Source organism: Platichthys flesus, chromosome 3 (assembly GCF_949316205.1).
Source record: "Platichthys flesus chromosome 3, fPlaFle2.1, whole genome shotgun sequence".
Taxonomy (NCBI): Eukaryota; Metazoa; Chordata; class Actinopteri; order Pleuronectiformes; family Pleuronectidae; genus Platichthys; species Platichthys flesus.
Window position 1 is genome coordinate 1,221,370 of NC_084947.1, and position 21,247 is coordinate 1,242,616.

Genomic DNA, 21,247 nt, shown 5'->3' on the forward strand with positions numbered 1-21,247 from the left:
TTTCTGATAATGTAGAGAATTTTTAGTTTGTGAATAAAGTTGAAATGTGTTTGATCTTTAGTTTAATGCAACCTTTACAACGCAGATCTTTAAACTCTGAGCTGAAGCAGAAATAATTAACTTTCCACTGATTCCTCCACACAGGATGTTCTAGAGGCCGTCATGTGCTGACGTCAGTGTTTGATCTGTTATAAGAAGTTGGACTTGAATCCAGAAAAAAGGTTTATCTGCATTTCAAATTCATTCTCAAAATACTAAATCTTCCTTATATTTTATTTTTTTATGTAGAATATGTTTCATGAGAAACGTCCTCACAGCCAAAGTTCCTACAGGAGTAAAGATGGAATGAGTCTCTCACACACACAGAATGCTGAAGCCCTCTGACACCTGTTCATATCCGATGGAGGAACCATTCATTTCCTGTCGGTGCAGATAGAGGAGCTGCGTCTCTGTCACAGAGCGATCACATCTCCTCTGCTTCCTGTTCGCAGCCGCAGGAGGCCACACACTCAGGAGCAGGGATTCAAACCAACACTACAAAACAACATCACCTTTTGAATGCTTGTATACAGACGACAGTATTTACAGTATTAGTTAAGTACTGGTTGTATTTTCATTTCATCTGGAAAGTTAAAGATCAAAAAGTAAACACTGTTATTTGTTAAAGATTTGAATTTCCACTGATAGAAGAGCTGAAGTCAGTCAATAAATTAATTCATAATAAATACGGAGTTTACAGAGCAGCTTGTTAATTGGATGTGTTTTTTATTTGACAACTTGCTGCTGCAGTCATTCATACAGTCACAATTTAATGCAGTCAATAGAATTAACACCTGTAAATTAGTTGTAATAATAAAGTAAACTTCATGACTCAACGTGTTCGTCCTGGATCAAGAGGCCTCCAGGTTATAAAGTGCAGTTTCAGTGTTGTCACCGTTTACAACACGTTTACATTAGAAATATCAAAACTGTTGAAAACTCATTTAAATGAAATAAAAACCAATGAGCTGCAGCTGAAGTTCTGCAGAGCTTCTTCCTCGCTTGGTAAAAGTAAGTCTCTACTGCCCCCTGGTGGTTAAAGTGCATGTGAGCACCCAGACTGGAGCCTGAAGTCAAATCCACCAGCTTCTTCCTTTAGTTCGTAGAAATAGTTTTCTCTTAAAGCATCACCTCAGTTTGACTCGACTTATTTCTCATTCCCCCCAAAAAATCCTTAAGTTTCAAATATACGATTTCTTATTTCTAAAAGTTCTTAATTTTTGCTTTAAGTTAAAATAGTTATCCATGATTTCCTGGATCTGACAGGAAGTGACACAGACTTAACTTCACATCTCTTTTTAAAATGAATCATGTTTTTTTTTTTCTCCATATTTTTTGTGTCTCTGTTGCAAAGCTGCAAGTTTGTTCCATCGTTTTAAGGTTTAAGGCTTTGAGAGTTTATGAGTTCACTTCTGAACGCTCTCGAATATTAAACAACAAACTAAGTCTGTCACCGGAGCACGAAGGAGTTCTCGCTAAATAAATATTTCAAACGTTAAAAAGTCTTTATGGAAACTCTTTTTTTCTAAAACTATGATCACAAAGCAGAAACCACATCATAGATCAAAAAGACAGAGCCTCTTTCTTTAGCTGTTGGATGCCAACAGATGAGCAAGGCACTAAAGCGGCCAGCAGCTGAAACCTTTGTCTCCTTTTGAGGTAGAGACGGAGACGTGTCCCGGGTTCAGACGCTGAACAAAGCTCAGGGAACAAACTCTCCTGTTTGGTTAAAGCGCTGGAGGCCTCCTCCACTGTGAATCTCCGCTGCTTTGACCTCTGACCTCCACGTGGCAGAAACTAGGCAAACGTAAAGTTCTGTTTTTCACCTCAGGGGGAGTTTCCCTGTCAGTCATTAAAAAAGAAAGTCAACACTCCGACTCACAGGAACATGTTGATTTTGGCGGAGACGGCCTTACAGCCGGTGGTGGAGAAGTATTGTCCCGGAGCGGGAGTGTAAACCATGTCGCCCCCCACTGCCTCCACCACGTCACTGCGGCCACACCGGTCCTGCTGGCAGAGCTGCGAGCGGACGCAGCGCTCGATGTGGCGGCGGCTCAGCGGCAGGAAGGGGACGAAGCGGGTGATGAGCTTCTGCTGGATGATGCTGGAGTGGAAGAAGCCGCCTGGAGGAAGAAACTCAGACTTAATGTCACAGGAGCGTTCCAGCAAATCCACTCGTTTGATCAACGGAACAAAGACAAGAGGCAGTTTCATCACTGAGCAGAGTTATACAGATTATCTATTGGCTAATGAATATGAATGTGAATGTTAATGTTCTGTTCTATTGACTGGGAGTTTTTTTCCACCGATTCTTAGGAAATTCCATCAGTTCATCTTTGAGTCCGAGAGACAACTGGTCAAACTGGGAAGAAAGTCCTGAACGGCCGACTTGAGATACAAAGTGAAGATCTGCAGCTGCACAAACATCTGTTCACCTGTTTATTCATATTCAAAGTATAACTAAGTACATGATGAAACAGAATTCTTAAACGTTGTGTGAAAGGATCGAGAGTTGTGCGACTCACTTGAGGTGTCGTTGTAGACCGACTGTGCGATGTCGTCCTGCAGGTCGGACAACCTGATCTCCTCTCGGTCCCGTCCAGCCCGACGGTTCTCCACACTCAGTCTGTTTATCACCTCCTCTCCTGTGGTGCTGCGGGGAAACACACACATTATTATATCAAACTCATTTCTATACAATCTATTTTGTCATAGTGAAGACTCCAGTTATAAATGTATAGACTGTGTGTGTGTGTGTGTGTGTGTGTACTGGCTTTGTACCTGATGAAGATGTAGATGGCCTTGCGGTAATTGGTGCGGAACACGACGTGAGAAGGACCGAGGAAGGGCTCCAGGACATCGATGAGGCCTGAAGGCATCTTCTCCATCTCGTCAAACAGGAAGATGGAGCGTGCGCACTCCGTCAGGTTCCCCTGCACCCAGAGCTTCAACTCCTCCTGCAAACCAGAGGGGGGACATGTCGATCTGACCACATCTGTCTTTCTGGATCGGACCTTCAGACTCATCCCTCACTTACCCTGTACTCATTGACCCGCTGAGGGATTGGGAAGTGCAGCGTTGGAACAAACTGGTGGATAAATGGGCTGCTCATAGCTGAGCCATACAGATGAGTTCCCAGCATGGAGCTGACCAGTGTCTTCCCTGTCCCAGAGGAGCCGTGGAAGGACAGCACCAGGGGGCGATCGGGGTTTTTATTCTGGAGGAAACTGGCCACCGCCTCTGACACGATGTCCTGGGCCAGGTGTTGACCGTAGACATTCTTGTAGAGGTCCCACTCCAAGTCTGGTCATGGGAAAAAAAAGACATGTGTGATGTTAATGTTAACACATAATCCTCATGTTGAGTGATGACATGTTAAAGCTCTTCAAGGAGCAAAGAACAAACACAAAATAAAAGTACAAGAAACTATGAAGAACTACTCAGACTCCACTCAGTTTCTTGGGCAACATGCGACTACAAAGAAAGAAGCGCCGTGGGACTGGCGTCCGACGTCTGGCTGGTAGCCGGCGCTACCAGCCATTTAGATAACCACATATCTAAATATGATAACCACATATCTAAATAAATGGTAAAAAATCAAAGTTCGCAATAGAAAAAAATATTTCTTTATTTCTAGATAACCCTACTTATTAATTTCTTCACTTCCTGCTATGCTCCACAGTAACTGACCGGATCACCACTGTAAACAAAGAGTTAAACACACCCACCTAATTAACATACAGACACAGAAATACAAAAAGTTAATGTGTAGAAAAAAAAGAAATGAAAAAACGAGTAAATGTAGAATTTTGTAAATAAATGTCAACATATAGATGTTCACAAATAAATAACTTAATTTAGAAATATGAAACTGTAGAACTACAGAAAAACGTTGTCATTGTAAACTGTTAGTATTCTACATTTGTTAAGTTGTTCGGTAAGTTTGTTGTTCTAAATATTAGTGACAGCACGTTGGCCAATCAGATTTCAGCTATGGCAATTGGCCCCGCCCCCGCAGCTAGCATAGCATGCTAGCTGTTGAGTAAGAATCTGTCTCTTTCTGGACACGGTCAGTAACATGTCGGTGAGTGACCTCTTCCTGCTCGTGAACCAAACTAATCAGCCGCGTTTGAGTTTCCGTTCACTGAACAAACGAACTTTAATCCTGTGTGTGCAGCTAGCTGGCTAACAGGAAGTCATTCAGGCTAGGTAGCTGGCTAACAGGAAGTCATTCAGGCTAGGTAGCAGGCTAACAGGAAGTCATTCAGGCTCGCTAGCCGTACCTCTGATGCGCGGTCTGAAGTCGCAGTCGCAGCTTTCTGAAAGGGCGCAGTAGAGTTTCTGGAAAACTGCGCACACCGGGTTGCAGAGGAATAAAAACAGCGCACAGCGGACGAGCACCATGTTGGACTTGCTCCAGCGACCACCGCTCAGTTTGTAGTTTCTCCTTCTTCCCGGAAGACACGGAGAAACATGTAACAGTGTGAGGAGGACTACATTTCCCATGAGCCACCTGGAGACTGGTGCACCACTAGGGACACGTTGGAGGCTCACAGGTCGGAGTGACGCAGGTTCCGGATGTTGTCGGTTGGTTGCAGACTCGGTCGCTGATTCGTTATTTCCACATAGCGCCTGTGTTTGAAGTGTGGTGATAAACTGAAGTTATGAACATGAATTAAAACACAACCACGAGTTAATATGATGTGTGCGTGTCAACATCTCCTTTAGACACCGATATAAATCATATGGGTACCGAAATAAATATAGCAGTACATGTGCATTTATCTATATCTAGATAGGTAGAAAATAATCATGGACAGGATAATATATTTATTTGATTCCTCATTAAAAGATAAGGCAATGAACATATTGAGTATTTTTATTTTTCATTATACAAAGGAATCAAAGGAAAATATGATTATTATAGGAAAAATTGAATTAGAGCCCTTATGTGTTTGCTCTATCCTCTACATCATCCCCTCTGCATCTGCTCAGGCTTTCTGTAGCCAATCAAATTGGCTCACGTAGAGCGTCCTCGAGATTACCTTTGAACTTATCGTTCACAGCAGCAAGTTTGTGATTCTCCAGAATCATATTGTCACAATCTGCTTCCTTCTGCTGCATGAAGATGGTAGCCTGATCAGAGAACTCTAGGGAAGCCTCAGAAGTAACTTGGTGGTTTTCCTGAGTCCACTGGTCCAGTTTATCTGTGTCGTCTTGGTGCTGGGAAAAGAGGGCCTGATGATGAGTATGGTATTTCTCATGTAGAGCGTCCTCAAGTTCATCTTGCTCTCTGACGCCAGTAGGTAACTATCTAGAGTCAGATGGTCAGAGTCTGTTTCCTCCTGCTGCTGGGAGATGAGAGCTTGATGAGTATGGTATTTCTCATGTAGAGCATCCTGAAGATCACCTTGTAGCTCGTTGTTCTCAGAAGGTGGTTCTCCAGACCCAGCTGGTCCAGTTTATCTGTGTCCTCATGCTGCAGGTGTAACGGATGTGGACCTGAAGAGGGACACGTGACTCAGGGACTGGGTTCCGGCTCTTCATTCCCTCTAGAAACCAGCATATAGGTTTGCTGTGGTTATTTTCACCTCTTTGCTCCGTTATTAAATCTACAATATAAAATAAATGAACTTCAGAGGCTGCCGACATCCGCGACGTGAAAACAAAAGGGCGCCAGCACCGCGTATAATACATCTCAGTGTATTGTTGTGTTCATTCATGGTTATTCATGCTCATATAATCAATCCATGAATTTGTTTTTTTTAAATAATGTATAAAGTTTTTGAATAATCTCATACATTTCGACCAGAATTATTGAAATAGTCAATTATTGAAATGGAGTCAATAAAACATCAAGCTCTATAATCGTCTCCATTTTCTCCTCTTTGTCTCTTCAACTTCCTCAGTCCTCAAAATTCTCTTTGTTGGTTTGTTCATCAGTTCATTGAATTGATCCTTAATTTGAAAGATGATAAAATTGATCCTCTTCTTATAGTTCAATAAACCATTGATTGGATTGCAACCAACATCAGGTCAAAGGTGTTGGATCAACGTCAAGCTTTGAGTCCTTTAGTTCTTTGATTCTTTCAAGGTGAAGTATTCTAGTGTGAGTGTGTGTGTGTGTTTGTGTGTGTCGTGTTGCATAGTTTCCTATGTGTCCACCTGTGAGGTGCGTTGACTCATCTACAGCGGGTTACTCACAGGATAAGTGAGTAACCCAAACCACTCAGGTTTCAACATTTTTATTTTATAGGCGAACACAAATTAAAGTACCTAAACTTAGATTGTCCAGCAGTGTCCTCTGGCCTGGTGAAGGCTCAGCTTTGTCTTCTCTGTCCCTCACGGCTGCTCTCCTGGTGCCTTTAGTCCAGGGAGCTCTGCCAACTGTCCCTGGTTCAGCTGGAGGTGCTCTCCAAACCCCCTCCTTGCTCACATCGATGTATTATATTCAATATAGAGATTAGATGTTAACCCTATGTAAGGTAGGAGAAATGTTGTGTGATGTACTCATTTATTTAGGGTCAGTAAATGTTCAGCTCCTTCATCTCATTCCATTTTAAACAGTTATGATGTGAGATAAGAAAAAAGCTTAAAAAATCCAAACCCGATAACGTGAAGATAGTAGAAATATCTTTATGAACACATTACAGTAGTCAAAATGTAAAATAATACAATTTTATAAATGCAGATAAAATGTTATTATGTTATTTGGTTTTATAATATAAGATACAGTTGGTGAACTTGTTAATTCAGTGGAAGGTCCAGCCTTAAGATCAACAACATTTGTATATATTAATCGACACACAGAGGCTCAGCCTCATCTCAGGAACAAAAGCACCAAACCAAATGTTTACACTCATATCTGATATGATATGTTAATATTGAGTTCAATGTGGAACAGATGAAGTCCTCTGGTAAGATACATTAACATATTAATGTTGCACCGATGGACCTGGATATGGCTAATCAAATGCAGAGTAGTATATTATATATACAGATTAGACTTTAACACTATGTAAGGTTGTAGAAATGTTGTGTACCTGTGGGATGTACCATTGTATTCAGGGTCAGTTCATTTCCATCTCCTTCACCTCACTCCATCTTTAACAGTATTCCAGGGAAACAGAGAAATCTATGTTCTAAAGGAATAACTGATCAGTTGTAAAGTCTTTGAATGATCTTGGCTCTCTGGTTCTGGACGTCCATTTCTCAACTCTTGACTGTGGGGGGGGGGGGACCAGTCGGGCTTGGTTTCAAACATGGTACAAAAACAAACCATTAAGTATCAGAACCACTTTGACACTTGTTATCGTCCTTCTGAATGAAGTTTCATCAGGAATCTGAATCATAGAGCGACAGGAAGGTTTGCTTCCCCTCTCAAGAGACGATGCATTGATCAGAGTCATCTCTACATAAATAAAGTCAAACTGCCACTCGTGTGCATTTGGGGCAGGAACCTCCCTGTTTAAAACACCATCGTGCCGTTGAGTTAGGTTTCATTGAGAACAGACTCCATTGGGGAGAATGCGACAGGCCACTCGTCCAGATCTGAGGTCAGTGTGATCTGAAAGGCGGCTCCAGCTTGTTGGACAAGGCCGTCAGCACCTGCTCGAACTTGGTGTATCGTAGAGCCTGGCTCTCCGGGGCTCCCCTGCTACCCCACAGCAACCTCAGCTGGAAGTCGGTCAGGAAGAGCTCCATGACCTCGGCCTGCTCCTGGAAACCTGCAACATCAGTTCAAAGGGTAAATGTCTGATGGTTTCAGACGGTTTCTTGTCCGGCGCCCACCATGCTGCACCCACACAGACCGACACCACGCCACAGCCTGGAGGGTGTCCTCCTTTGACTTTGCTCACCTTGTAGTTTGCTCTGAGCGTTGGATTGGTAGATGCCCCCCAGCTGTGCGATGGTCCTCGCCGCCCCCAGGTGGAACATGACCACGTCCATGCCGACATCCGCCGACTCCCATGGCTCCGTCCCCTCACCCACCACCACACTCTTCTCCAGCAGAGACAAGAGGGGGAGGACATGGGGGAAGGTGGTGTTGGACAGCGGACAACTTTCTGAGGGGAGACAGACGCACTCACAGAGTCAGCTTTAGGTGGAAGAAGAGAGGGGGGGGTGCTTGATCATGTGGTGTGAGGTGTAGAAAGCACTCTACCTCTCCCATCATTGAGGCTCTTCATAAACGGCCTTAGAGTTTTCTCGTAGAGAATAGCGCCCTCTGTGTGTCGCTGTCGTAACGCCGTCCACATCTGCTCCAGACGAGACACCTGAAGGACACGGAAAACCTGGTTAAATATCAGACAGGGAACCAGTACCTCCACCCCCCAGTACCTCCACCCCCCAGTACCTCCACCCACCAGTCTGAGTGAAGCCTGCTTACCTGCGGCAGCTCGAGAGCTCTCATGACGGCAGCAAAACCAAACATGTTTCCCATGGTGCTCTTGAGCTCGGCTGCGATTTGGATGATCTTGTAGAGCAGACCGGCTCGCTCCTCGTTTGTCCCGGTGCAGCCCAACACATCCACCGCCAACATGATGGCCATGGTGTGAAACCTGAGGGGAGAGAGGGCGTCAGGAAGTTTTCAGTCACTGCAGTCAGGGCTTCATCTCTTTACGTTTTCACAGAGTTCCGGAAACAAGACCACGTTGAGGGGACTGATATCAATGAGGATTTCTTCCTCACCTCTCCAGCAGGTCCAGTCTCAGCTGCTGGCCATGTGGCAACGTGAGCAGCTCTATCCCAGAGCTGACTCCCATCATCCTTTGCACCTCCGGAGTCACCGGCAGAATCCGTGCCACCTGAGAAACAAACGTGCACTTGTTGGACCTGAATGTGGTTCTTGGTATTTTGTTATTTTGTTTAGCAGGTAGCTAGTTGCATGATCAACAAGTTGTGTTATCACCTTACTGTTAGATGTTAGGCAGCAGTAATACGCCAGCTGTTCTCTTCTTACCTTTCTTGCACATTAACATAAAGTGACCTGGTTGTGAGTGATGAGTGAGCTTACTCCCATAATACTTGTATGATACACTCTCCTTAAGGAGGTCGGCTGGGTAAAAGTTCATTAATGTTTTGGCCTTTGAGGCAGTTAACTGAACTGCACTGGCTGGTGGGGGCTCTCACCCACAGGCTGGTCATTGTAGTTTGTGTGTGTAAAGCTTCTGCAAATTTAAAATACAAAAAGTCAGGTAAGGAACTTGTTTTCTGAGGCCACAGCCACCTCGACCTTCAACCAACAAAATCAAATGGGTTCATCCTGAAGTCCAACTAAACCTGTGTTGACAAATTTTCAAAGAAATGATCATGTTCACAGACGACCCCGAAAAAAGAACAAGAAATAGCAGTGACTAGTGGATATTGATTAGAGGAGCTTTAAACAGTACCATGCAGTCGGCCTTGGTGATATGTTTGGCTGCGGTCCTGGGGTCCACCTCAGCTAGAAGCTCCTTCACTCTTCGCAGAATTCCGACCTCCAAAGGCTTATTCTGTTCAGGCATCAGCGGGGACTTGTACCTGCTCGGTTTGAAAGAAGAAACCGCCTCCACTACGGGTGAAAAGTACACGTTCCCGTCCTCCAGCCTCAGTGGATCCACGCCCAGCGACCCATCCTCTGCCCACAGCCTCTCCACATAGCTCTGAGGGCCAGGGTACAGCTCCGTGTAGCAGCTTCCGTCTCCATCAGAGGACGGAGGGTCCTGCTTCTGATGGTATCTGTTGTTACGCTGTCTGTTGAGGGTGCTGTTCGGAGAGGACGTGGGCTGAGAGGTGTTCAAGCTCCTGGAGAAGGATGGAGATGGTGCCACAAGGGTGGTCGGGGGGTAGCAAGGGCTTCTGGACCGTGGGGCTGGAGGTGGAAGACGACACGGCAAAGAAGGACTGTTATTAACTCTTACGTGATGAATACCCTTACATTAAAATAAAAAAAGAGTTTGTAATGAGGCAAACGGGAGCTCCGCATCTTAAGACTCATAGGATTCACATGATCCATGTTTTTAGTCATGGACAAACAAACAGAACACGCCTTAGAGATCATGTTTATTAATTTATTCATCTGTTAAATCTCCAAAATGTATGAACATTTTTTGAAAAGCTTGACCTGAGCTATGATATAGTTTTTAGTTGAGATCTAATGATGGATTTCATAACACTAAAGGATTCTTATGTTTTAAATGTTATAAAATGTATAGATCACTGCACTTATTTGAATCTAAAACTAACTCAAATAATAATTTTAGAAAATAGGACAAGATGGAGAATATTACTACGGTTAATCATGTTTTTAATCATCAAATTAAATCCACAGTGGAACTTGTGGTCTTTATTTCACCCCCGAGCCGACACACAAACCTCCTCTTTTGTGTTTGTATATTTATTGTACCATTATAGTTAATACGTAAAGCTAATGCTAAGCAGTGTTTTGTGAAACGATCTATGAATCGTGTAGTGTTGACCTGGCTGAGATTAGATTAAAAGATTCCGTTTGGCAGTAAACTCACTGTTGATGTTTGGAGAAGTGAGAGTTGATTCTCCTGAAGTCGACAGAGTCTGCTCGTCCTGTCTTCTGCTCATGTCTGTCCCCCTGTGGACGAGAGAGGAAGGACTGCACGGAGACAGACAAGGACAGAGACAGATCACAGAAGGACATTATGTCTGTGCTGATTTAAAACACGTGCCTAGTGAACAGTGACACCAGTCCCTTGTGTTCTGGAGAAGTGTCGGTGAAGCCTCACCTCCTGGGACGGACCCTGTCCTCTCCACCCGAGCTGCCGCTCCTCGGCCCCCCGGGGTCGGAGCGCTGGCTGGTGACGGTGCAGAACGCCGTCTCCAGGTAACTGAGTGGCAGCGTCCTGTGAACTGGCTGATGGATCTGAGCGCTGCTCCACGGGGTCAGAGCCGCCCGGCTGCCCACGTGGAAGTGGACGAGGGCCTGTATGGTGTCAAAGGTCCCCCCCCCCAGGCTGTACTGGACCCGGGTGAACGTCTCACCAGCCTGAACCACCGTCTTCCTGATCAGGAAGTGAAGCGTCTTCTCCTCCCAGTGGCTGGTGAGGACAAAGTCTCCCTGACTGGACTGGGAGTCTCGGATGAGGAAGTCGCCATGTTTCCCCACAAGGCTCTCCGACACCTGAGGAGGCAACTTCATGTTATCTGTGTGACATGCTGCAAATATTAGATATGAAGCAAATGTCAAAACAAATAGCACCTCTCTAAAAAAAAACAGGTTCCTCTTCCTCTTTTCAGCCTCCTGGTTTGAGCTCCTGTCTCTTTAAGCCCCCCCCCCCCCCCCCCCCCCGATAAAGCCCCCTCTGTTGTGATTGGTCAACCACTTCTGACAGGTGTATTAAAACCAAGGTACCTGCTCTCACTTTACCGGACTTTGTTAGCGGGGGGGGGGGGGGGGGGGGGGAGTTTACACTGGACATTCTGTCATATGGCTTTGACTTTTTAACTTAGCAGAACTTGCACATCATGGAGTTATAAATAAAGACGGAAAACGCATCTCCACTTCTCAGAAATGAGGCACAAACTTCAAAATGCTAACTTTAGTCCAATGATCAGAAACTGTGCAGCAGTGGTGATGGAGGGGAGCCTCGTTATCGAGGTCCCAATGATAGAGGCAGCTCACCAAAAGGGAGTTAGTCTCAACTGTCAATCATGATGAAACATGGACACTTCATCCACATACACCAGTGAGACACGAACGACCGAAAATCTTTGAGAAATATTTATTTAACGACTACTCAGATTTGTTTTTACTCAATGTCCTATCTGCTAACATGGAGGAGGCGAGGTTTATGACCTTAACTGTAGCCAGCCACCAGGGGACAAAAGTGCACAATGTGTGTCTGTGTGTGCGTGTGTGTTGTGGGGCACACCTCCCAGGGGATGTGTCCGTGGTACCAGACGTTGCTCCTCAGGTTCGTGCCGCTCAGCTTCAGCTCCTCCTCCAGCTGCTTCCTCTGGGTCTCTGACGGCGGCTCCAACCAGAACTTCCCCTTGGAGAACTTAAAGAGCATCACAGACACACAATCAGATACAAAACACACACACACACACACACACTCACACACACACACAACAAACACAACTGAAGATGAACCCATCATGCTGGCATTGGGTGAAAATCCCATCTTCATCTGGAACAACAAACTTTCGTTTGGTCCTCTGAGGGAACGAGAGTCGTCCTGCTCCTCCGCTCGCTGTCCGGGTGAAAGTGTGTTAACACAGGACGGGACGGGGGACGGGGCGAGGGACGGAGCGAGGGACGGGGTGAGGGACGGGCGAGGGACGGGGCGAGGGAGGACAGCTCTGGCATTCCCACACTGGCGGCACCAGGGGCCCGAGACCCAGACCCATGCTGGGGTCTGGGTCTTGTCACTGTGGCAACGAGGGGGCATCACTCAGAGGAGCTTTGTCTATCGAGTCTTTATACAAACAACCCCCCCCCCCCAAAGAAAAATACGTGTTTAAGTGTTTGCACCAGGGATGGACTGGGAATGCTTTTGTTTGTTTTGTTTTAGGACACTCACACACACACACACACACACACAAACACACACACACACACACACTCACACATTCCCTAGCTACTTACCCTAAAATGAACCATCCAATCTAAATGCCTGAACATAACAACAAGTCTTAACCCTCTAACAGCCCATTGACTTTGTGAGGTTCGGTTTGTGTGTGTGTGTGTGTGTGTGCGTGTGTGTGTGTTAAGCCCCTCATGAATAGTGTTATCATTCATTACCAGCGTGTCCCATTGAGACGAGTGTGTTTGTGTAAGTTTCCAATTATAAGTCAATGAACAGGAAACTGTCTCTCCTCCATCTTTCCCCAGAGCTGCCGCCTCAAAGTGTTGTTGTTGTTTTATTGTTTCCAGAGTTTCACCGTGTGACCCCGAGCAGCACGAGAACAGAAACCACGTGAAGAAGAAACTCACCTTCACATACTCTCCACTGCCGTCTGTCACGTGACCCGGCCTGAAACACACATGACGAGCACACGTTAGAACATGACACAGTCACGTGAGCTCTATTTCTACACGGTGTGATAAGAACTTCATAAAATGACACAAACCATCTGTAACCAAACGTTTATTTAACGTCTGGATTGATTATGACTAGTAGTTTGATTTTTCTGTTTGGTCCCCGTCTCGTCTGCTAACATGGAGGAGGCGGCTTCACTTTTGGGAGCCATCATGTCGTCCATCTTTGTTTTATTGAGTAATAAATTTGATTTGGTTTATTTATGGCGTCCAATGCTTGAGTATCACGCTGCAACTCAACTGATAAACAAAGGGGTGTTGTATTTAAAGATAAACACGTATTTTTAAATCCTCAATATTTCCTAAGGATTAGAGTTAAGGGTTATTAAACCATAATAACAAAGAAACATAATTGAGGTTTGATATTTTATAGTTTACGAAAGTGTAATTTCAGCTGATAAATGGAGCTTTAGTTTGAACTCACAGGAAGCAGCGGGACAAGTGTGAACTTATTTATGAATAATCACGTCACACACTTCACACACAACCCGTAACACAACAGTAACGATGGTAGACGTGGAAGTGTGCGTCCTCTTGCTCAAGCACAGCAGCGCCCGTCAGTGTGACACCACCCAGCAACATCTTGCAACACTACAAACTTCTCCATGGAGGCCGGGGAACATTTCTGCAGCCGCGTGAACCTCGTGTCTGCCAGCGGAGTTTCAGACGAGTGCTGAGAAACCCACCGGGGGTTCGATGCTGGCTATGTTGGGAGTGTGAACCTCTTTTTATTTGTTTTCTGGTCACTCTGCTCTTCCTCAAAATGCTGCATATTTTCCCTGAGTAACGTCAGGGGAGGTGACCTTTCGTTCCCAAGCACAAGCCCAGAGAGCACAGAGCCAACACACACACACACACACACACACACACAGATGTGAACACACACATAAAACACACTCTTGACTCCCTGACAGTGTGATTGTCCCTGATTGTCCCTGAACTCATCGCTCATCATTGTGTGATGATGTGTGATGATTTATTCACGATGAGGGTAAATGTGGGTCGCTCTGTGAGGCCGGACAGGAAGCACATGTATCTGATCACGTTCTGACTCAACAACTCAACAACTCAACAACTCGACTTTTGTGTTTCTGAGATGAAGTCGGCAAAAAGAAAACAGCTCATGAAATAATAAGAAACATTATGGAAACAGGTTTGATGAACTGAGATTATGAAATAACCTCATGATCAGGAGGTATGATTCCAGTATCTGGTACCTGATTGGTCTCGGTACACAGCCCTGATACTTGGGAGAAAAAAAAGTATTTTGATATATGGGCCGATATCTATGTAGTGTATAGTTTACATGTGTTTGAAAGCCAACATGCATCTGTTCATACATTTCACAAACAATCAAACTGAGGTTTGTGAAATGTCTGGTAGAGAACCACAGAGAACCACAGAGAACCACAGAGAACCCCAGAGAACCCCAGAGAACCACAGAGAACCACAGAGAACCACAGAGGACCACAGAGGACCACAGTGTACCACAGAGAACCACAGAGAACCCCAGAGAACCACAGAGAACCACAGAGAGCCACAGTGAACCCCAGAGAACCACAGAGAACCACAGAGAACCACAGAGGACCACAGAGAACCACAGAGAACCACAGAGAACCACAGAGAACCCCAGAGAACCACAGAGGACCACAGAGAACCACAGAGAACTACAGAGAACCACAGAGAACCACAGTGTACCACAGAGAACCACAGAGAACCACAGAGAACCACAGAGGACCACAGAGGACCACAGTGTACCACAGAGAACCACAGGGAACCACAGAGAACCACAGAGAACCACAGAGAACCACAGTGAACCACAGAGGACCACAGAGGACCACAGAGAACCACAGAGAACCACAGAGGACCACAGAGAACCACAGAGAACCACAGAGGACCACAGATAACCACAGAGAACCACAGTGAACCACAGAGGACCACAGAGGACCACAGAGAACCACAGTGAACCACAGAGGACCACAGAGGACCACAGAGAACCACAGAGGACCACAGAGGACCACAGAGAACCACAGAGAACCACAGAGAACCACAGATAACCACAGAGAACCACAGTGAACCACAGAGGACCACAGAGAACCCAAGAGGACCTCAGAGAACCACAGTGAGCCGCAGAGAACCACAGAGAACCACAGAGAACCACAGAGAACCACAGAGAACCACAGAGGACCACAGAGGACCACAGAGAACCACAGAGAACCACAGAGAACCACAGAGAACCACAGAGAACCACAGATAACCACAGAGAACCACAGTGAACCACAGAGGACCACAGAGAACCCCAGAGGACCTCAGAGAACCACAGTGAGCCGCAGAGAACCACAGAGAACCACAGAGAACCACAGAGAACCACAGAGAACCACAGAGGACCACAGAGAACCACAGAGGACCACAGAGGACCACAGAGAACCACAGAGGACCACAGAGGACCACAGAGAACCCCAGAGGACCTCAGAGAACCACAGTGAGCCGCAGAGAACCACAGAGAACCACAGAGGACCCCAGACTCTGAGCTGCTCTGTGGAAACTCCCTTCACCTCAGGGCTGCATTCCCCAAAACAAGCATCAAGTTTTACAGCACTTCCTGCTCTGAGGCCAGCAGCTCTCTCACACACTTCCACTTCAGTGAGGACACTCAGTGATGTAATGCAGCTCCCTGACACAAACCTTCAACAACACAATTTCAGTTCAGAGGAGAGGAAAACCCGGGAGTTTGATTTCTCTGAGCCTGTGACACAAAGTGAGGACCATTCAAAATGCTGTAACACCTGGAGATGAAGCCTGGGGGGGGGACCTGAAGACATTATCTTCAGGTCATTGACTGAATCTGAACCTCTGCAATTTAGAATCGTGATTATCAAGAAGATTCTCATATGAAAGGTGCAGCAATTGGTTGAGTGAGCAGAAACTTCAGAAACTTTGGAAACTTCAGTAAAGTTTAGAACCGAAACTTTGCTGCTGACGTGTAAATAAGTCTTTTGTTTCCTGTACCGTGTAGACAAGGACACACACACGTGGAGTGTGGTCACTGTTTGTTCACTATTAACATACTAAGCATCAGTTACATCGTTATGTTGGATACTGTGTTTTTAAAATCAATTAATATTTGAAAATCCACAAGGTGCAGCAGCCGTACATCTCAAAGAAGTCCTCACAAAGACACACACAGGCACACACACACACAGACACACACGCTCCCATAATAACCAAACATGACACCAGCTCCACGTGTCCTCACAGAGCTGAAGCTGTTTACTGCAGAGAGGACGAGTCCAACCAAACTCTGTTGAAATGAAAGTCAAGGTCGAAGCACTTCTGCTGCGACGGGTCACTAACGCACCGACCAGCACAAGATGGCGGCGCCCAGTCCGAGGTGTACTGGCTTCATTACTGGATAGAAAGTGGAGAGAGAGAGGAATCTGCATTCTGAGTCAGTCCGGTCGGGTCCGGTGCCTCGAGCGTCCACGTGAGGCTCAGAGCTGAGAAACAGAAAGAAGGACGTAGACAACCTGTCTCTGGAAACAGGTAGAAGACGACAGAGATCGTTTTAATTTGAAAAGGCCTCAGACGCTCCTGCATGACAGTGAGAGGTCAGAGGTCAGCATCAGGTGTGACTCAGGTCAGAGTGAAACAGGCTGAAGCATCTCTGACTTAAATCACTATTCTTACAGGATCCAGTTCCCCCACTTACGTAACACACACACTCACACAGACACACGCACACACTCACAGACACACACACACACTCAGTCACACACAGCCTGTTTTTGAACTGGTCGCTGTGAAACCTTGGTTTTCTGACAACTTTCAAACTAACGTCACGTGTCTGGAAACATCGAGGACCGATCAAACGCAGCAATAATCGATCACATCTCGATCATCGATCACTCTTCGATCGTCGGTGGATCTCAGTCCTGCGGCTGCCCCCCCCATGACTCGGACCTTCATCAGAACGGAACCCGCTCCTCTCACCTCCGTCCTCCGGCTCCGCAGCGGAGCGACCCTCCGGCCCCGGCTCCACTCATCCTGTCCCGCACGGTCCCGCACGCTCACTCCCGCCGAACCTCTCCAGCAGCTCACTTTGAGCGGACAGGCGGGGACGCGCTGCGCATGCCCGCTGGCAAATCACTTTTTTACTGTGATCGAATTCTTTAGGATACGGTCATTTATTATTATTTTATTTGAAATATTTATTTTTGTAAAACAAAACTTCAGTCACGCGTCATTATCGTGTTTTTACGCGTTGTTATAAAGAAGTATTTGAGTAATTATTATAAATTAAAGAGTTAAATCTGAAGTCATTTAAAATTCTTTAGTTTCCCTGGATTCACCATCAACCCTCCGACATGTCTGGGACACTTATATATTTTTTTATAATGTATTCCAGTGTGCACTGATGACTCTGTATTGGTTACAGTAGCAGTCAGTATTTAAACATAATTTTTGAAATATTCTTTCATTTATTTTAGATTCTGTCAGTATTTAATTTAAAAACAAACTCAATTCAAATGTTTCTCAAATTAAATTATTATTTCATTATTTGATCGATTTGATTTTCAAACATACAGCTTCTAATGAAACGAGACTTGACCCAGATTCTTTTCTTGTTTAAAGCCTCAGTTCTCGTGTCATCAGCTCGAAGGTCACAGGTTTGAAACCCAGACACACACAGAGTCTCTAGGAACCTTCAGTGCAGTAGACCGTCCTCACCTCACGTCCCCCGGGCTCTTGGGCTCCTGAGCTGTGTCTCTTTGCTGCTTCCCTCTTGGGTCGTCTCGAGCTGCCTCAGTAATCGGGTCCATCGGGACGTACACATCCTGCGCTGGAGCCACTTTGGGTCCGTTAGTGCCCATGTTCGATGGATATTTCACAGGTCTACTGGTTTCTAAAGCATCCTTGCTCCTCGACGGTGCGTCTCGGCTCTTATCGAGTTCTCCTGGAGGACGACTGAAGCCTTCGGGGCCTGAGGTCAAAGGTGAGGCTGGGCTGGGTGACGGAGTGGCGGGCAGCGGCCGGCACGCTGCAGGCAGGGGCCGGTCCGGACTGGTCACAGTGAGGCTGGACAGGGCACTGAGCAGGAGGGAGTCTGGGACATGTTCCCCCGCCTTGCACTGGCCCTGCCCTCCACTCACCCCCCCATCCTCCTCCTCCTCTTTCCTCCTCTTCATCTTTTCCTTCAGACCCCTGAAGCTCTTCTTCTGCCTCTCGCTGCGGGGCACAGTGCCCACATGTGTGTACATGTCACTGGAGCGGGCGTAGCCGGGGCTGTGGAGGCACGACTCCATGTCGTCCACTGACTGGTCCCCAGCTGCTGCTGGTTTGGCCCCACAGAGGCTCCCATCATGCTCTGGGGCTGCCTGGATTTTGCCCGGGGATGAGGAGCGGCGGGCGGAGAGATTGGTGAGGCTCCCAAACCACTTGAGACCTGGAGAGAGAAGGAAACAGTTCATTAATAAGTTTATTAATACGCCCTCAAAGTATGATTATCATTTATCTCCTCACGCAGATTCCCTGAACAACTTTCATTGATATAAAGACAAAAAACTAAACTCAGCTTCTTTGCATGTGCACCTCCAGCATCTTTTTTTCTCAGGATCATTTATCTATATTTAGCTGAGGAAATGGACGGGGGGTTGAGGGGGGGGGGGGGCATAATAAAACACTGCTGAGATCTCCAGGGGCCACGGATCAGAATAGAAACCGATGAGAGTTTAAAGGCTACAACAACAACATTCCTGCAGTGAGACAACTCTCATTTTCTCACAGCAGAGAAAGAATTCTCCTGCTCTGACATATTTAACGGTCCCTGGTCGGGTCGTCCTGTTTCACTGCACATGTCATGTCCAGCACATTCAGGTCAAGCTGAGTCAGGGCCTGAACCGGGAGACTTGTAAGACAGAGAGAAAGAAGAAAGATATTTATCAATGTTTCACTTCAAACTTTACACAAATAACAAGAGCAAAAGTCTTGGAGAGCTTCTGGGTCAAAGGTCAGAGGAGTGAGAGAAACCCAGTTAACAGGAAACCGCCACTCCCCCATATAATTTTGGAATCAGAGAGTGTTTCTCATTTCAGAGGTGTCATGGTTTCGCCTCCTTTGCAGCAAAGACCGTGAAGACCAAATCAAAATAAGACACTCAGGTCTACGAAGCTTTCCCATGAGCGCCGTCCCCAGCTCGTCCCTTATTGGACACAACCAGACATGTTTAATGCCCCTTGGTTTTTCAACGTGCACCGTTTGCTGTTGGGTTGAGTTGAGGCGTGACACTTGTGTGTGGTCGCTCATCGCTTGCCGGCTCCATTTCCTCTTTATAAAATGTTTTTTCACTTCTCGGGGCTGAGGCTGTGATCTGTGACATCACCTCATGAGCATATTACTGTCCTGAAGCTCAGAGAGAAGCTGCAGCACAGAGACGTGTTCACTGATGTGACGCTTCAGGCCGAACCCGACTGAATGAGCGGCCCTCAGATGCATCATGGGTAAGTGTGGACAGCGAGCAGACAGTGACACTCGCTGTCTTTTCTTAGCTCTGAGCTAAACTCCGCCCTCAGACGCACCAGTGTCCATTGATGCTGCACAAAGACTCGTTTATGCCTCGTTTACAATGGACCAAAAACACCACAGTGTGAGTGGAACAGTGGACAAAGGGCCAATGCACACAAACACACACATTATCACACAGCATCACACAGCATCACACTGCGACACCAGACTAAATGGACCCCCCTCTGCGCTGACTCATCATAAAACACTGAAGCCGTTTTCAGACATGAACTCCAGAAAAGGTCCGTACAGCTGGGTCTGGACATGTTGTGTAGTTGGTGTTTGTGTAGCAGCAGCAGCAGGTTGTCGGAACATGCGAGGAACAGGCGAGGGGCGGGGCCTGTAGAGCAGCAGGGGCGGAGCCTGTAGAGCAGCAGGAGGCGGGACATGACGTATAAACTCTGATGTGGAAAGATCAGTGTTGTTGTTTACACCTCCCTTGACGTCTTCATCTTCTACGTGTACGGCTCCTCTTCTTCATCCTGAGATGTTTTTGTTCTTCCAATTTCTAACGTGTGTCACGTGTTAGAAACCTCATCAACACGTCCACTCGGCCACTTTCCACCAACGCCCAGTACTCATCTCAGGTTTACATGGTGCCCCTCTGAAGGGCCCCGAGCCAGAGGCTTCGAACCAATGGATCAAATAACAACTGCAACTTTTGAAATATTATGTTTTATTTGCTGCTAATATTTCCCTTTATCATTCGGTATGATGTTGAATAAGGAGCTCTAGGGTAATTGAGTATTTTCAGATTATACTTCAATTCACATAAGAACACGTCTGTAATGTTTAGATTAACATCATTGCCGTGAATGAACAAACAAAGTCCTGCTGTGTTGTCTCATCTCTTTTACATCACAGATCATAAGAGCTTTAGACTCTGATGATTATTTATTAAAACAACTTTACTCATCTGCATCAGAAACATGGAACTTACTCAGTTTCCTCTTGATCATGGCTCCGACGTTTGAAGATGATGTTTCCTGGAGAGCTCGGACAGGAGAACTGTGTGTTCCTCTGGCTGCTGCAGTGTGATGATGAGGAGGCACATGTCCTTCACTGCTTCGCTCACTGAAGCTGCTTCCTGTCTCATCACAGCGGAAGCTCAGGGCGAGAGAGTGTCACCGTGTTCTTCTGCTGCCTTGATGCAATCAGATGACCCAGTAACACTACACAGGAAGTGTGTGTCACTCACTCTTCCACCAAAAGCCTCCAACCTGCAACTGAGCCACTGTCACAACAACATGATACAAATCTATTTGACTAGTTGAGAATTAGAATGAGTCAAAAATAAAAACCTCTTCTTTGAAGAGAAACAGGAAGTTGAGACATCGCACAAAGAACGAAAATTATAATTCATAACATTTCAGAGACAATAACTTTATGTGTCTACATTTACTTCAAAGCCTTATTTATTAAACAGTCAACCAATCAATCAATCAATCAATCAATCAATCAATCAATCTGACTTTATCTGTAGAGAACTTTTCATTTAAACAAGACAAACAAAAACCAGGACACTCACTTGCACACTCACTCGCACACTCAGTCACACACTCACTCGCACACTCAGTCACACACTCACTC

General features: G+C 46.0%; 2 protein-coding genes across 4 annotated transcripts; both read right to left on the reverse strand.

The window, feature by feature from the left end:
- Positions 1–743: 743 nt before the first annotated feature.
- Positions 744–4,532, reverse strand: tor2a (torsin family 2, member A). Its single transcript, XM_062381300.1, has 5 exons — positions 4,323–4,532; positions 3,077–3,342; positions 2,821–2,996; positions 2,565–2,692; positions 744–2,162 (listed from the first exon to the last, which is right to left on the reverse strand). The coding sequence occupies exons 1-5, from the start codon at positions 4,441–4,443 to the stop codon at positions 1,918–1,920; spliced, it is 936 nt and encodes a 311-aa protein (XP_062237284.1). The 5' UTR covers positions 4,444–4,532; the 3' UTR covers positions 744–1,917.
- Positions 4,533–6,655: 2,123 nt separating this feature from the next.
- Positions 6,656–20,746, reverse strand: sh2d3cb (SH2 domain containing 3Cb). 3 transcript variants are annotated; one of them, XM_062381277.1, is made up of 12 exons: positions 20,598–20,746; positions 17,825–18,539; positions 12,992–13,031; positions 11,925–12,053; positions 10,779–11,173; positions 10,545–10,627; positions 9,432–9,892; positions 8,731–8,846; positions 8,429–8,600; positions 8,204–8,315; positions 7,899–8,105; positions 6,656–7,766 (listed from the first exon to the last, which is right to left on the reverse strand). In XM_062381277.1, exons 1-12 carry the CDS (start codon positions 20,614–20,616, stop codon positions 7,597–7,599), a joined length of 2,619 nt encoding a protein of 872 aa, XP_062237261.1. In that variant the 5' UTR covers positions 20,617–20,746; the 3' UTR covers positions 6,656–7,596. The 3 variants fall into 3 exon arrangements, with proteins under 3 accessions (XP_062237261.1, XP_062237260.1, XP_062237262.1); XM_062381276.1 differs by having other exon boundaries at positions 10,545–10,648; positions 20,598–20,743; XM_062381278.1 differs by lacking the exons at positions 17,825–18,539; positions 20,598–20,746 and adding an exon at positions 17,087–17,257 and having other exon boundaries at positions 10,545–10,648.
- Between the last annotated feature and the right edge of the window lie 501 nt (positions 20,747–21,247).

Excerpts from the sequence above, each read along its gene's own strand:
- tor2a (XM_062381300.1), bottom strand. The coding sequence starts at position 4,443 with ATGGTGCTCGTCCGCTGTGCGCTGTTTTTATTCCTCTGCAACCCGGTG. Across the intron at positions 2,997-3,076 it reads AGCGGGTCAATGAGTACAGG|GAGGAGTTGAAGCTCTGGGT; the intron begins GTAAGTGAGGGA and ends TCTGGTTTGCAG. Across the intron at positions 2,693-2,820 it reads GCCATCTACATCTTCATCAG|CACCACAGGAGAGGAGGTGA; the intron begins GTACAAAGCCAG and ends GTTTCCCCGCAG.
- sh2d3cb (XM_062381276.1), bottom strand. Across the intron at positions 9,893-10,544 it reads CACTTCTCCAAACATCAACA|CCCCACGGTCCAGAAGCCCT; the intron begins GTGAGTTTACTG and ends TTCCACCTCCAG. Across the intron at positions 8,316-8,428 it reads GAGCTCTCGAGCTGCCGCAG|GTGTCTCGTCTGGAGCAGAT; the intron begins GTAAGCAGGCTT and ends CGTGTCCTTCAG.